Genomic DNA, 17735 nt, shown 5'->3' on the forward strand with positions numbered 1-17735 from the left:
ACAACTAATTCAACTACATATAAATCCTTCTAAACTGCATTTCCAGCATCAAATCCAGCAAAGTGGGTTTTGAATCATCTCAAAGGAAGCACCCTTATAATCAGTTAAAATTCACCATACTCAATGCCTATTGATAGATTTTCGAAATCATTACTTCAGTATAATTTATTTACAATTTTTAGATCTGTCAGAGTGACTTCTTAAAATCATCAGTTTGACATCTCGAGTCCTTTGTCCTTGGGTGGAATGATAATATTAACATAATTGTATTTATTCTATATGAAGTTTGTAATATCTCTGACCAGGGGCCCAGTGCATAAGAATTATCCACAGTTGTAAAAATGCAGCATAGCACAGTGGTTAAGAGTCAAGACTGGAGCCACACAGCCTGGGTTCACATCCTGGATGGGCAATTTATTTAATGTCTCCATGTCTCAGTTGCCTCACATGTAAAACAGGAGTAAATAGTTACTATATAGGATCCTAATCTGAAGCAAGCTTCACCTGCTCATCTTGATGTAAGAAGCCTGAAAAACACACTTTGGGGGTGCCTGGCCGGCTCAGTTGGAAGAGCATGTTGACTCTTAATCTCAGGGCCGTGAGTTCGAGCCCCACCTTGGGTGTAGAGATTACTTAAATAAATACACTTAAAAAAAATAAAATAAAATGGAAAGCACACTTTGAAAAACCCTGCTTGAAATCTAACAAAATAGAGCCATTTTAGGTGCAAGTTGCCCTCAGTCCACCTGAACTGTGGCTCCTAGAATGTCTTAGTGGTAAGGAAGGCTGGTGGGATGCACGTGTTTGACTGTGGTTTAGCTATTGATGGGGCATAAGAGAAACTGTATCTCTAACCTGGGCTGTGACTTACGATCAAATGTAAATTCCTACCAGAATAAGCATGAAATTGGTCCTGTGAATAATGACAAATCATTGTATTTTTAAATGATTTTGCTAATCCATGTTTTTTTTTTTCCCCCTGTTGATTAAGGTTGCATGATGGAATATGAATGTTACCTCAAGAGGTTTTATGTTTTGGATTAGCTAACTGTGTTTATCCTCTGCTGACTATTTCTTCGGACTCCTTTTTTGGTGTCCTTTTGAGGCAATAAACTCAAAGGGATTATAACATGGACTGCAAGGAAAGCTGCCCAAGTGTAAGCATTCCCAGCTCCGATGAACACAGAGAGAAAAAGAAGAGGTTTACTGTAAGTATGTAATATAAAGCATATGGAGAAAAAATGAATATAGAGAATATTTCCATTTTTTTCTTTTTTTTTTTTTAAGAGTTTATTTATTTGACAGAGAGAGAAGGGGAGCAGGGGGAGTAGCAGTGGGAGAAGGAGAAGCAGGCTTCCTGCTGAGCAGGGAGCCCGATGCAGGGCTCGATCCCAGGACCCTGGCATCATGACCTGAGCCGAGGGCAGACGCTTAACGACTGAGCCACCCAGGTGCCCCGAGAATATTTCCATTTCTTCTTTTGTTCTTCCTTAACCTAGAAACATCCTCCCCATGTTTCCACATATCCAGATCTTACTTACCCTTCAAATGATATATGCTCCACAGTCTTCCCTTTGTACTATAGCAGGATATAGTTTCCTTTTCAGATTTTTGCCTGTTTACTTATCCCCTGGGAGAAGCTTGTGAAACTCCAATAGATCCTCTCACCAGAAAATGTGCAGACACAATGGTCTACAGACATGCACATAATTTTGCATGCGTTGTCGGGAGCTTAATGGACTCCAGAAGTCATGGATCCCATGTTAAGAACCCCTGTCTTGCAATTTCCACAGCATCTTTCTTATGACAGTCATTTTCTACCTCAGTTTTTGAAATGTTTAATCCAGTATTTTATCTCTTTTTCTACCTGAAAGGCAAAGTCCATTTCTAATATTATTTTTTATCACCATAGTATCTACTATAGAACTGTAAAGAATAAGCACAATGAATGTTTGCTGAATCATTGTGTCAGTGAGAGTAGCCATTTCTCTAATTAGTGTAATGAAACCTACTGTATTTAGTTCCAGTAGTCCTGTTTGTGTGTATATTCAGAGATCTCCTGCCTTCCTCCCCCTGAAACAATATCATTTATCTAGTCTATAACTGATTTGCTCTTCCTTGTAAGCACCTACCATCTGCTGAGTAGTATGAAGATATTCATTTAACTCTGTTCTATTTAACATTTAGTTGCAGCTAAAATTTAAGCAGTTCTTTTAAGTAAAAATGCTCAGGCTGTCTTTATTCTACTCTCTTTCTCCTATTTGAACACACGCTCCTCCAACTTGACATCATGGTTTATGGTGTCCCCTTTTGTGGTATTTGTTGAGTCAGTGACTGACCTCATGGTAGCCTGCTGAGGGCTCTTGCATTCTTGTCAGCCCTCTAGATCTTTGCTGTTCTGGGTGTAGAGTGACTGGTCTGGCAAACAGCCAGCTGTGGTTGACCTGATCTAGCCCTGGACATTTTGTTGGCATCCACTGTTGGCATCTGCAGTCAATCAACTGATTTGTGATCTGTTCTTTGTTGGCTTGGCCAGAGTGGTAGGTGACTTACTGCTGACTCAGCTTCCCCTTGGCTCTTGATGGCTGTAGACCCCACTGAGGCTCTGCCACTCCTTTCACTGTTCTTGATTCAAGTGGTCTACCCCGGCCTCTGACCTGGGGACTTGCTCCTGCCAGGTGTATCCCATAACAGATGACTTTCAACTCAGAGTTCATGTCACATGGGAAAACTGAGGAGTTAAACTAAACCCTTTGGTCTGACCACTCCAGTCTCTTTTCTTTTTCTTTTTTTTTTTTTTTTAAGATTTTACTTATTTATTTGTCAGAGAGAGAACAAGCAGGGGGAGCGGCAGAGGGAGAAGCAGGCTCCCTGGGGAGCAAGGAGCCTGACGCGGGGCTCGATCCCAGGACCCCGGGATCATGACCTGAGCTGAAGGCAGATGCTTAACCGACAGAGCCACCCAGGCGTTTTTTTTGTTGTTGTTTTTTAAGATTTTATTTATTTATTTGTCAGAGAGAGATCTAGTCTCCTTTCTTAACTAGGTGGGGCTGGAGCCCCCAGTGACACTTTTCTCCCAAAGTCCCAGACAAGGAACTGGAAATAGCTTCTGTCCTCTCCTCGGTTCTCCCTTTCTTAATAAATGTACCTCCATACCCTGTACCAAAGCCCAGAGGAGAGGCTGCAGTGTGTGTCTGGCCATTTGCCTCTGCTCGGTGTCTGTTACAGCAGTATCTTAAGCATTGTTCATTTATTCCGCAATCTTATAAGCAAGTCTTAGAAACATCACATTGATGGTAAATAAGAGGTCAGTATACCTCAGTAAAATAGTGGAGTGTGTGAAAGTTTTTTTTCCTTCCCTCTCCTATTTTTTTTTTTTAATCCTTGAGCATTCTCTCCGTTAAGGGCATAACCTCCTGCCAAGTTTGATGGAAGTTCATATATAGCAAATATAGGCAGTGGGTTATCTCAGTGTCCATTTACTTTTCATGGTAGAGGTATTTTCATGCCTTCTGTGAAAGGTTCAGGGAAGCCTGTAGCATCACTCTTACCCACCTGTTCCCAGAGCTGTCCCCTGCATTCTTGGAGGCCTCCTCCAGATCACTTTGTTCATTTCCTTGCTTCAGATTATCAAATGTAGCCCTTGTAGAGAGGCTTTTTCTGACCACCCTATATAAAATAGCACCTTCACACCCCACCCTAACCCTTTCATTCTCTGTCCTGCTTAATTTTTTTTAGTTAACCACCTAGTTAAGAAAGAAGACTAGATCTCTCTCTTGAGATCTAAGATGATCTCAATCTCACAACTCTGAGATCATGACCTGAGCCTAAATCAAGAGTCGGATGCTTAACCAACTGAGCCACCCAGGCGTACCATTCCCTTTTTTTCATGTAGGCTCCACACCCAGCATGGAGTCCAGTGCAGGGCTTGAACTCACAATCCTGAGATCAAGACCTGAGCTGAGATCAAAAGTCAGACGCTTACCTGACTGAGCCACCCAGGTACCTCTACCCTATTTAATTTTTTAATAGCAGTTATCACTACCTGACACATTTTGTGCTTATTTATAACTAGACTAGACTAGAATGCGAGATCCTTTGAAATAAGAACTTCCCTCACTGTTGCTTTATCAGTACCCAGAACACAGATGGATATTTAGAAAGTATTTGTTGAATTGATGTTGAATGAAAAGTAGTACTAAGTTCACATGTTAGTTGCTGACCACTACAGGGCAGTCCTCAAGAACCTCAGTTCTAAGCAACACAGATAGACCCTACCTCACCCAACACAGACTCTGTGTCGAGCCTCAGTGGGTCCCAGATGCCTGTGTCCTACTTGGGAACAAAAACAGACATTGTGTTATTTGCTATCTGTAATATTTTTATACTGTAGTTCTCGTGTCTTTTATATAGCTCCATACTGTGAAGCTTCTAACAGAGAAATGCATTACCTTCTAGGATGTCTTAACTTAAACCAAGTCTAAATTATACTTTCATTTATCCATTCAACAAATTGTCATTGAGTTGTGTGTCATGCTAGGTGCTGTTCTAGGCACTGGGGATATGGTAGGTAGCAAGCATGATACGGCCCTTGCTCTCAAGCATCTTAAATTCTGGTGGGACAAGACAGGCAATAAGGAAATATTTTTTTAAAAAAACCAAATAGTTTTATATTATAATAAGTATTGTACTGCTTTCTGTGAATTCTTGTGCTTCTTTTGCAAATGAAAGTGTTTTTTAAAATTTGAAGAGTTTGTGGTTACCTGTTGGTGTTTTATTAGAACTTAATAGGCCCTTGTTCAGGGTGCCTGGGTGGCTCAGTCAGTTAAGCATCTGCCTTTGGCTCAGGTCACGATCCTGGGGTCTTGGGATGGAGCCCTGAGTCAGGCTTTCTCTGCTTTGTCTCTCTTTCACATAAATAAATAAAATAAAATCTTGAAAAAAAAAATAGGCCCTTGTTCATAAGTCATACTGCTGATTGGTAACTTCATGGGGCTTTATCTGAAGCAGAGCTGCTTCAGCCTGGAACCTATTTGTGGCTTCTAGTCTTGGCTGTCCTTTGGTAACCATGGGAAGCCACCTTACCACACTAGGAAGCCAGCATAACTAATTCAAGTGGCTTGCAGTCATCTAAACCTAAGTTTCTGATTCTTTGGTAGCAGTCCTGCTTCCAGTCCTCTCTGATCTTGAATGCTCTGAGTTAAATCTGTAATCTAGTCTTAGAAACGGTGTAGCTTTGCTGGCCCCTTGACCAGGTTCTTTATCCTCTACTTCCGCATTCTCTCTTTGTGAGCAGTATCATGTTACAAACAAATCTGGTATCTTACATCCAGTAGCTTCCTCTTTGACAACTTGATGCCTTTTTAGTTAAGACCAGAAGAGCCATGTTACCACCCACCATCCCAGCTCATGTAGGGTGCCTGGGTGCTCTTTTTCTCTCACTCTAAGTAATTCATCACTTAACTCAGGTGATTGATACCAAGGACTTTATTTCACGTTCCAGGTGAGACCTTATCCTCTCTCACACAGAGGAACGTGGCTTTGCATGCTGGGACCCTTCTCACTGTGCGCTTATTAACGTGACCATATCTTACAAAGTGCTACAGAATTCATGTTTTAATCACATAGAGTATCAGAGAGGTACTCTCCTCACATATTATCTAACTATGAACTTGTGAGTGTAGCTTTCAGTCTTTTATGGGAAAGGATAGTTTATACATATTTGTATACCCATGTTCTAAAATAAACCTGGTTTACTCTGAGTTGTCTAACAGACAATGGACAACTGTATTGTAAACCCCAAAGTAATTCCTATCTCTATAATTCATAACCCAAGTCATACATCAGTGAGCTTTTCCTCAAATGCATGGATTCTTGTTATTTTTCTCTTTAGAAATGACATATAGGGCTCCTGGGTGGCGCAGTTGGTTAAGTGTCCGACTCTTGGTTTTGGCTCTGGTCATGAACTCAGGGTTCTGGGATCGAGCCCTGTGTCAGGCCCCTCACTCAGTGTGGAGTCTGCTTAAGACTATCTCCATCGCCCTCTGCCCTTCCCCACCCCTCATGCTTCTCTTCCTCTCTCTCAAATAAATAAATAAATCTTTAAAAAAAGAAAAAAGAAATGACAGATCTTTGGGGTCTCAAACCATTCTCTCTACATTAGTATGTTGAATTATACTCTGAAACTATGGGGTGGGATGAATTACAAGAATTAATTCTGTATTATAATTGTTGATGATTTGATACTGGTTCTGGTACATGAAGGGTCGAAGATTTAAATTTTAGTCTAATAAGTCTGTGAATTTGGGCAAGTTATTAAGCTTTTTTGGGCCATCATTTCCTCATGTGTATACTAGGGGGTTATAGTATTTGTTCTGCTTACTTCATAGGGTTGTTGACTCTGGTTATATGAAGTTATGTATATATGAAAATATTAAACACATGTAAGATGGCAGTAGGAAGTCTGAGGATAAATTCCAGTTTGAAAAATACTGTGTACAAGATGACCTGGAAGGAGAAGAACTAAGAACTGAGTCTTTACTATGTGCCAGGCACCACTTTTGAAAATACTTTATAATTTAGTGTAATGGTTATTGCTGGAGAAGAGGAGAGGAGAATGGCATCAATTGAATCTATAATGTTGTAATCTTGGGGGGAGAGAAGTCTGAAACAAGAATGGCAAAATGTTAAAATTCAGAACATCTGAATGAGTTCACAGGTGTTCACTGTGTTATTCTCTTTGAAAATTATACAAGTATTTCATAACATTTTAAAAATAAAATATCTCCTAAAAAACAAATAAAATATCTCCTTTCAAGAAAACAAAGTCTTTTAACCAGTATACTTCTGTATTTTAGAGAATCATGTATAAACATGGATGTCTAATATCAGTTCCCTGAGTATAAAAACAGGTTATTCACCTATTAAATAGCTAATGAATTTTTTTGCAATCAAGTTTTGTTATGCTATTTTTTATTTCTGCAGGTTTATAAAGTTCTGGTCTCAATGGGCAGGAGTGAGTGGTTTGTCTTCAGGAGATATGCAGAGTTTGATAAGCTTTACAATACTGTAAGTAAATGTCAGTCTGCAGGATTTTTATTTAACACAAAACACCTGAGGGTGCCTGGCTGGCTCAATCGGAAGAGTGTGCAACTCTTGATCTTAGGGTTGTGAGTTCAAGCCCCATATTAAGTATAGAGACTACTTAAATAAAACTTAAAAAAAATTAAAATAGAATAAAACACCTGAGAAAACTTGTAAATAAGAGAAATTTCTTTTTTTTAAAAAAGATTTTATTTATTTATTTGAGAGAGAGAGAGATCATGCAAGAACAGGGGGAGGGGCAGAGAGAAGCAGCAGACTCCCCACTGAGCAGGGAACCTGATGTGGGGCTTGATTCCGGGACCCTGAGACTATGACCTGAGCTGGAAGCAGGAACTTAACCGACTGAGCCACCCAGGTGCCCCAAGAGAGATTTCTTTGAGTGGTTAAATAATACTCCTACTCAAAAAGACAAGCAGAAAAGCGTAAGAGATTCTCCAGAAGCATCCTAACTTTGGAATTCCTACCAAAAAGGGTGGAGAGAGGATTGTTGAGAATTTCCAAGTAAACTCTTGAAGATATAAAAACTAGATATGCAGCTTAAAATACATTTAATGTCAGAATATTAGAAATAAATTCTTTCTACTGCCTCTCTAATAGTTGTTAATCGTCATGTTATTTCTGGTTAAATTGCCCAGCAACTAGATTTAGGTCTGAAAGTTTGTCATAAGCTTACCTTCCTTCTATAGTTTCATTTTTGGCTAGAGGTAAGTCTTCAGTTCCAGATTTTAAGTAGCCAACACAACTAAAATGAATATGGACTTTTGTAAGTTCTAACAGTTACTGGTCGGTGGGGGGTGATATCTAAGGGATCATTAATTGTTTAAATTAGTAAAATCTATTTTTATATATTCAGAATTCAGATATTAAATATTATTTTTAATCCAGTGTTTGCAATTCCAATTACTCTCTAAAGTAGGAAGCGAGAGCACCATGGTCATTGTAACATGTCAGGCCAGATCTATGCAGAGACCAGTGTTTGTGTATTATTGTCCATTGTTGTGTTGGATATTAGTCATACATACCTAGGAGGCCAAAGAACCCCACCTGTGTTGGTCATTATAGACCTTAGATTATTAAGACAGCTCTGGATTCCAAGCTTTGCTTCAGTTAAGGAAAAAAGCAATTATGCTTCAAATCCCAAATTTAAATTTTTTTCTGCCCTAAGAATAAATAGGAATCTCCTTATGTCATTGTTTAATAAGTGGTAGATTACCAGGCATCCTTCAGAAAAAATTGTTTCATATTAAGAAGGTAATTTTCTTCAATTTTCTTAACCTGTCTCTTGATTTTAAAAATAGGGTTAAATAGATACAGAAGTCTGTGGCTTACCATTTGTAAGATCCTTTAAATATGGAAGAAGTTAAGCATATCTCAGTTAAGAGATAAATTAGTTTCTAAATGGGCCAGAATGAATCCAATGTCTAGTTGTACAATATTCCATGTTTTGTTAAGTCATGAAAGTAAGGCTTCTGATTCATTTCTTTATTTTTTTTTTAAGATTTTATTTATTTTGGGAGGGGGGAGAAAGAGAGCAAGCACAAGCGGGTAAGGGGCAGGAGAAGTAGACTCTCTGCCGAGCAGGGAGCCTGACGTGGGACTTGGTACCAGGACCCTGGGATCATGACCTGAGCCAAAGGCAGACGCTTAACCGACTGAGCCACCCGGGAGCCCCTACTGATTCATTTCTATTTAGCATTTCACTGTGTCTGCTTTTCTTCCAAATAATATTCAAATGCTTTGCTAGTTAAAATTGAACTTTTAAAATAATAAAGCTTTTTGAATGGCATTTTTTCCTATGTAAAAATAATATATATTCTAGGATATCTGGAATGTAGAGGAAAGTAAGTGTTCAAACTTAAAAATCACCCCTCCTATGTTGCTACTCAGAGATCTGTAGTATTTTTACTGTGTTTTCTTCTGTTTATTAATTTTTCTTTAATGCATATGTAGCCAAACTAAATATATACATATTTAGTTGCTTAATCAAATGATACTGTGAGTCTTTTTTTGACTGTAAGTGAAGTCACACTTTTGAAACAAAATAATAGCCAAAAACAATTTGTACATGAGGATATCTTCTGTAATGTTGAATGATTTTTATTTAGTTAGTTTATTTACTTACTTATTTTTAAGTACACTCCATATCCAGGGTGGAGCACAATGCAGGGCTCAAACTCATGACCCCGAGATTGAGACCTGAGCTGAGATCAAGAGTCGGATGCTTAACCAACTGAGCCACCCAGGCACCCCTATAATGTTGAGTGATTAAAAAAAAATAGTTTATATTGGGAAAAAAATAGTTTATATTGGAGGCTGGGTGAGGGTTAAATTGTCAGCTCTATTTGAAATTCTTGGATACCATTATATAAATGATTAGCATTTTTTTGAGGATTGTACAGATTTGACCGTAGCTATCATGATGATACTATAACACATATATGCATATACCGATAGTTTATATTAACTTCTTTGAGAAACAAGATGAAATTTTTTTCAGTAAACTACTAATAACTGAAAATCTGAGATTTCTTTCTGTATTTTGCTTAAAAGATTATATTAGCCAGATTTACCTTCTAAATGTGTTTCCTTCTGTAGGACTGTTTATAAGAAGGAAGAATGTGGGGGATATCACCTAAAAGCTCAGCAGTGTGGAGATCTTTCATGAGTGAAGAACCATCCTCGTTTCGTGATGGTTTCATGATTTAAATAGCTAGAGATTAGGGGTGCCTGGGGTGCCTGGATGGCTCAGTTGGTTAAGCATCTGCCTTCAGCTCAGGTCATGATCCCAGGGTCCTGAGATCGAGTCCCGCATCGGGCTCCCTGCCTGAGCGGGAGCCTGCTTCTCTCTCTCCCTCTATCCCTCTACCCCCTCCCCTGCCCACTTGTGCGCGTGCTCTCTCAAATAACTAAATCTATAAATAGCTAGAGATTAATTAGGTTAGGGTGTTAATATTTGAGTGTCTTTAAGTATAAAGGTGAAGTAGAATGGTTTGGGGGTACCCTCCCCGCCATGATCACTTTCATTCTCTTTTTCCAACAAACACCCCATTGTAAGCTTTTTGCAGAAAGTTTTCCTTAATATATAGTTGAGTTTTTATTATCCTTCTCCCTCATTTTTCCTGTATTTCTCTTCCTTTTTTCATCTTTTTCTTATTTCTCCATTTTCTCTGTCTGCGTCTTTTTCTATAACTCCTAATTCTACCTCCTGCGGTGAGGTGCAAAGCAAAAAACAGGGGAATCGCATCAGTTGTATTCTTTGAAACCACAGAAGTGGGGTTAAACCTGGCCTGGATTTCCCTAAGACTGAAAACACAAATTCTTTCCCTGTGTTCCTTTTAGAGTACAAGAAAAAACAAAAAGTAAAATAACCAATCTGTAAACATTTTGTCCATAGAAATGTATTTTTTATAAGTGTAGTTTGCATTTAAAATTCTTTAATTGTAGAAATTGTTGCACACATACAGAAGTAGAGAGAATAGTACAAACACAGATAACAATGCAATGTACCACCAGCTGCCGCAGGTCCAGATACACGGCCATTCTCGTTTCATCTCTCTCCCTAGCCAGCCCCCTGTAATTTTGAAGCAAATTTTAGACTTCGTACCATTTCATCTGTAAATATTTTAGTATACATCTCTAAAAAGATAAAAGTTCTTTACAAATGCATGTGCACACATACACACAGTACTAGTACCACATCTGAAAATAATTAACAATGACATTTTAATATCTAGTATTCAGTTAGTGTTTATATGACTGGTTGATAAATCTATGAAGTGTCTTTATGCCACAAAGTCTCCCCTTCCACCTCTTTTCTTTCTGTTACAATTTTTTTGTTGAAAAAGCAGGGTCATTTGTCTACAGATTTTTCAGTCTGGATTTTGCTGACTGTATACTTGTGGTGTAGAGTGATTAATACATTCTTCTATTCTTTGTATTTCCTGACATTTTGGTAGTTGGATATATAGTTAATGTGTGTGTGTGGTTTTTTGACATCAGGCTTATAATAAAAATAAGCATTAATCCACTTTTATGACCTTACTGCCCCAAATTTAATGTCTTCAGGGCCAAGTTGTTCTTTGTCTGGGAATAAGCAAATCTGATAAGCGAATGTATTAAAATATTAATAAGGGGTAGGCTAGAGCAGAGGATATTGAAAGCAAAATTCACCAGCTCTCTTACAAAACAATTGTCAGTCTGTTCATATAGAAAGAATGCAAAGATCACAACTTCTCTTGAGGTAATAAATGGTGAGTAACATGTATTCAGATCTTTACTCCAGATTCTTGTCTAAGTGCCAAAATCATCTCCATTTTACAGACAAGAAAACTGAAGCGCAGAGATGTTAAGTAACTTACCCAGGGTCGCAAAGATACTAAGTGTTCTATTGGGACAAAATAGGATGATTAGTCAAACTAATGTTATCTTATTGGTGTAATTTAATATTGTATATATTTGATCATGATGTCCTTAAAAGTATGTCTTACGATGTATTTTCTTGAAAAGCAGATTATAATTTGTTTTGGTACATGTATAACTAGAAGACTTAAAGAATTAAGTTCATATAATGTTTTTTTTTTTAAAATTCTAGTTAAAGAAACAATTTCCTGCTATGGCCCTGAAGATTCCTGCCAAGAGAATATTTGGTGATAATTTTGATCCAGGTAAGCAATACCTTCATAGTGATAGTTGAAGTTTGAAGAAGTAGTTAATGTACCCATTGTGCTGTACAGTAAGTAGTACAAGGCTTCACGAAGCTAATCGATCTCATGTTCTTTGAACATAATGCCTCAGGAAGGGGCTTTCTGTGTACGAGGCATTGTTTTGTCTACATATTTGACAGAGAGTGAGCACAAGCAGGGGTAGCGGGAGAGGGAGAAGCAGACTCCCCGCTGAGCAGGGAGCCCCTTGCGATGGGGGCTCCATCCCAGGACCCTGAGGTCATGACCTGAGCCACACTTAACTGACTGAGCCACCCAGGCACCCCCCAGGCATTGTGTTAAATACTTCGCCTGTTTTAATTCATTCAGTCCTCACAAAAACCCTTTGAGGCAGGTGTTCTTATTATCATCAATGCTTTTTAGATAAAGAAACTGAGGCACATTTAGGTTAATTAATTTGCCCAGGTTCACAGCTAGTAGGTGTCAGATTTGGAAGTTAAATTCAAGCAGTCTGGCTTCAGGTAAATTTATCGGTCATTAAGGATAATTGGGGGTGTTTTTCTAACCATGAAGGACATTCTTTGTTACATCCAGAATATTTATTAAATATAAACTGTATACACAGCACCCAGCAAGCCTCTGAATGGGATACTAAGAAAATGTCCTATTGTTCACCCTTAGGGAGCCTTATGACACATAGGCTGTCAGGAGTCTGGAGCTATATGTCTGAAGCCTTAAGCCTGGAGCTTTTTTCACTTGAATCCATATCAGTCTAGGTCGCAAATGGCTACATACAGAGAGATAGAAGTCTCCTTATCCACCAAATAATCTCCTTATGCAGATGAGAAAAGCCACCTATCTATGCCACAGCTGAACCCTGATGAGCTAGAGTGCCATCCATCCTCATCATCTCTCTTACCTCTGTAACTAATTTGCTTGTAGCCTTGTAGCCCATTAAACCTAGGATTCCTTACATGTCTGCTTTCTTGGGTCTCTACTCAAAAATAAGTTCTCACATCACGTATCCTGACTGTACATCTCTGCAAATTAGCCTTTTTCCACTGTGCCCTATGAAATTCTGTTCATGATTAACAAATTCCTCTTTATCCTCCATCTTTTTCATATTTCTTTTACATTCTTGCTTTAATTAAACTTAGTCTTTTCCCTGAGGCTACTGGATCATCCCCTATAGCCCTCTCAACTGGAGGCTCTTCATTCTTTTACATTTTATGAACCTCAGGATTGGAGAGGGTTCTCACTTCCCCTATTATGTGTAGAATTTTTTTCTCTTGAGAGAATTTAGCACACTTCATTATCATTGCCAGTCTGTCTCATCTGGCTGTAGATTTTATGAACGTTGTACTTGTCTTTTTTATTGATTTATAGTGCCTTGGTAAATCTTGGGTTTTCAATAAATATTACTTGAATATATGAATTCATTAATAAAGAGAAGCAAATAAAGAAAAAGAGCGAGGCAAAAGAAGACCGAGTTGCCACAACAGAGCCAGGCTGGACATTCTGCAGAATTGATTCTGTAGGCCAGTTTTTAGCTGAAGAATGCTTTTTTCCCAATGAAATCTTTCGCAGAAAACGTCATGCGTAGAACAGATAAAAATGGAGCTGCTTTGTTGGTGTAGCAGTGAAGTGTGTCTGCGTAGCGCAGGCTGACAAATGTCATCACGGGCACCATGTGGGTCCTAGAGTTATTTGGGTAAAGTGAACGTGAAACACGATGTGAAACCGACAGTGTGCGATACACGGTAGTCACAGGCGCAGAAGAGACAGGACAGAGACTAGAACACGGGCTAAGGGAATATTCCGATAGACCTCACGTTAGCTAATCAGAACGAGGACTGCGGTGGAAATGAGCTACAAATGAAGCAATATGCAGGAACTCTTTTAAGGACAAATCTAAGAAATTTTGGTGATCGCTCAGGTAAAGGAGACATAGAGAAGGGAATGAGAGAGAAGTGAGGTGTCGGGCCTGGGTGAACGAGAGAATGAATTACTGTGAAGTGGCAGAAACACATCTGAGAGGAATCGGGAACTGTGTGTTACTGATAATAGAGACTTGAACTCAGTCTGGAGTTCTGGAGAGCCCTTAGTTGAACCTAATGGCAGAATCATTTCGTCATGGGAAGAAGACGAAGAGATAAAGACCTCTCTCTTGAGTTCTTATGTCGTGGTTTAAGAGCATGTCTCCATTTTCTTGTTTTCACTTTTTGATTCTGGTGGTTGCCAACCTAAGGTAAGTTTTACGTATCTGAAGGTAGATTTTAAGGGTTATTTCTGCCTATACTTTTCAAAAAGTTAAAATTTCATTTTGAATTTAAGGATCTTTCTGTAGAGGGCACAGAGATAGCTATACTTTTTATATTCTAAATGGTTTAATATCAAGGCTTTTGCCAATAGGATCCTGAGGTCAGTATGCAAACTACTGTTTTTTTGAAGTTTAAAAAAAAACAAGTTTATTTTATCTTAACTATTGAAAAATAAGTGTACAAAGTAACAAAATCAGTGTGAGTCCAATAAGAGACAGGACATATGAAATTTAGAGACTATGAATGTTAGAATATATAACTGTTTGCTCAGTATTTTATTTATCCAGTCACAAAAACATCAGTTAACATCAATTAAGTACCTTTCATTACACTTGTGTTAAGGGCTAAAGATAAAATATTTTTTAAAGGCATGGTCCTTCAACAGCTTTTATGTAGAAACCACTTTTATTTCTCACTTTTAACCCTTACTAATTGAAGAGAAATAGGTTTGTACAAAATAAAAAGACAACTCCCCATTATTGTTCTAGTCTTTGAGTTCTTCTGAAGCCTAGACATTGTACCCATCTAGTTCTTTATAAGACTTGGTGTAGGTACCAATGCCTGAAATTTTTCTTAAGTGCTAGTCCCTGGGCAGGACTGGGGAGCCTCTTCTCTGCTCTCATAGCAGCTTGTGAATTCTCTGTTAGTTCCTTTGGTGTGCCCAAGTATAGTGATTTGTTTAAATTTGTCTTCCACTACAATTCGAGCTTCTTGAGGATAGGTACCATGTCTTAAGGAAACATTTTTGTATTTCCAGTGCCTTGTACAGGGCAAAGTGTCTAATAGGTGATTGGTGAACAAATGAACAAATGAATGCATGCATGCTATTTTCAACTAGTCCCTTATTTTGGAAGGTCTACTTAATATTAGGTTAAAGATTTTAAAAATCGCTTCTCCTAGAACTTAAATTTTCAAATAGTTGAGGATTGTGAATTAGGTACCTTAATTTTGTTAGCCAGTCTTACTCTTTTTTCTTCTCTTTTAGATGACTTCTATTTTGAGTCACAAAATATTATAGCTAGAAAGAGAGCTTACAGATCATTTAATTCTATCCCCTAGTTGACAGGTTAAAGGGGGAAATCTGTGGTTAGAAAACTAGGCAGTGGCACAAGTGAGACTCAGTTACATCTTAGACTCTGATTCCAGTGTTCTTTCCCTGTAGTAGGCTGTTTTTAAAAGTGCTGCTACTGTTGCAATAGTATATAATAATACAAAATCTATTGTAATAATACAATAATATAATAATACTAGCAGTAGTAATGATAATAATTGTGCTGTTATTTGAGTTCCTAACTATAAAGTAGCTATTTTACCTCTGTTTCATGCATGAGGAAAATAGAGACTTAGCAAAGACCAGCCACCACACAGCTAATACATAGCAGAATTACATTCATCCAGGTTTGTTTGTTTCTCTTTTCACTTTATTGTCTGGGTTATGCATGGGACCTTTAAAAACAAAATTCACAATCTTTTTATGTACATGTTATTTTAAAATTTAAAATTACTTGTTTTGGACATTACAAAAATCTTAACCTTGTTTCCTAACCAGAAAGGTGTGGATTAGGACTTTTAAAAAAAAACAACTCTGTAGTCCCTGGGGGCTCTAAATATCCTTGATGATGAATATAATTAGGCACTCTGGCCACCAGTAGCAGTATTAGGATTAAAACCCAAGGTCTCCTTACATCAGAGTTTGGTGATTTTTTTTTTTCCCCTGTCCCACAGTACTGGATATTGTGTCCTCTTGGTTGATTTTTCTTGAAGCAGTGAAATGACAGAAATCTGTATAGGTCATTTTCATACACACTCTGGAGACTAAAGCTTTCATTTTATTGTCTAAGTTTTGATTTCTTTTCAGTCTCTAATTGAAATTTCTTTTGAATTACAACAGATAAATTCACATAAATTCTTAATTGGAGAGTTTTTTTTTTTAAAGATTTTATTTATTTATTTGACAGAGAGAGAGACAGAGAGAGAGGGAACACAAGCAGGGGAGTGGGAGAGGGAGAAGCAGGCTTCCTGCCGAGCAGGGAGCCCGATGCGGGGCTCGATCCCAGGACCCTGGGATCATGACCTGAGCCGAAGGCAGACACTTAACGACTGAGCCACTCAGGCGCCCAATTGGAGAGATTTTTAAAAATATATCTCTCCAGGGGCTCCTGGGTGGCTCAGTTGGTTAAGCGTCCGACTCTTGATTTCGGCTCAGGTCATGATCCTCAAGGTCCTGGGATCAAGCCCCGCACAACGTGGAACATGCTTGGGATTCTTTCCCTCTCCCCCACCCATGATGCACAAGCCTATATATATATTTATCTCTAACTCTAATTCTTAAAGATAGTATGTCAGCTTTATATAAATTCTTGGGACTTACCAATAATGGGCTTGTACATTTTAGTCTTACCTGGAATTTTTTTTTTTTTTAAGATTTTTTTTTTTTTTTTAAAGATTTTATTTGAGAGAGAGAATGAGAGACAGAGAGCACGAGAGGGAAGAGGGTCAGAGGGAGAAGCAGACCCCCCGCTGAGCAGGGAGCCCGATATGGGACTCGATCCCGGGACTCCAGGATCATGACCTGAGCGGAAGGCAGCCGCTTAACCAACTGAGCCACCCAGGCGCCCCATAAGATTTTATTTATTTGACAGATAGACAGCAAGAGAGGGAACCCAAGCAGGGGGAGTGGGAGAGGGAAAAGCAGGCTCTCCACAGAGCATGGAGCCCTATGCAGGGCTCGATCCCAGGACCCTGGGATCATGATCTGAGGAGAAGGCAGACGCTTAACAACTGAGCCACCCAGGCGCCCCTCTTACCTGGAATTTTTAAAGATATTTGCCGGCTTAATGTTGATCTAAAAATTAAGCTTGGAATTTCCTCTAAACTTTGACTGCTATAGGGCTTCTTTTTTCATTACTGACTTCTTTCTGTTCTTATGTTGGGCTTTCCATAGGGCTTTCAAAAACTGTTCAGAGTCAGCAATGAAATGGAAGTAGCACTTACGCAGCATGGGCTGTAGCTCACTAAAGAAAGAAACTTAATCTCACAATTGATCTCCCAATGTAAAATGTACCTTTAGAGTAAGTATCCACAGAACGCGTTAGAGCTGCATCCCTATAATATTAGCTTTTCTCTAAATATCTCAAATGTAGTCATTCATTTTAGTTTTCTCTCCTATGTTTACTTACTAAGTTCAGTTCCTGAAAAATAACTGTTTCAAGTGTAGTTTCTATTGTAAACCTCACCTTTCCTTTACTGTGTGGTGAATAGGAAGAATGCCCTTGGAAGAGTTCTATACGATACCTTCTTGAACTTCTTCAAGAAATTCACAGTTGAACAGGAAAAAAGTACTAAGTGCATCTGGATCTAACAGACCAGATCTAATTTATATTTGTTCTTTTATAGCCATACCTTACATTTAAGAAATGGAAATAAACCTGAGTGACTAGAAACAACCCATAATTTTGGTGACAAGCATTGTACATTAAAACCTTTATTGAGTAGAAACCATTTTACTAAATCAAAACTCATTCTTGAGTTGAATATTGTTTATAGATTTTTATTGAGACATGCAGCCAGTGAGACACTTTTTCAAATGTCCTGTTTTTTTCCATTTTTAGAGTATATTTCTTAAGAATTCGGGTTCGTCTCCCCCTCC

General features: G+C 38.4%; 1 protein-coding gene across 1 annotated transcript in view; it reads left to right on the plus strand.

The window, feature by feature from the left end:
• Positions 1-17735, plus strand: part of SGK3 (serum/glucocorticoid regulated kinase family member 3) — a 126857-nt gene that overhangs the window by 69966 nt on the left and 39156 nt on the right. The window contains exons 2-5 of the mRNA XM_081817124.1: positions 992-1208; positions 6985-7068; positions 11696-11768; positions 17031-17051. Coding sequence (XP_081673250.1) covers positions 1131-1208; positions 6985-7068; positions 11696-11768; positions 17031-17051 — 256 coding nt within the window. The 5' untranslated portion in view covers positions 992-1130. The remainder of the gene's footprint in view (positions 1-991; positions 1209-6984; positions 7069-11695; positions 11769-17030; positions 17052-17735) is intronic.

The sequence above is a fragment of the Leptonychotes weddellii genome, chromosome 4 (genome assembly GCF_054177405.1).
Source record: "Leptonychotes weddellii isolate Sample4059 chromosome 4, ASM5417740v2, whole genome shotgun sequence".
Classification (NCBI taxonomy): Eukaryota; Metazoa; Chordata; class Mammalia; order Carnivora; family Phocidae; genus Leptonychotes; species Leptonychotes weddellii.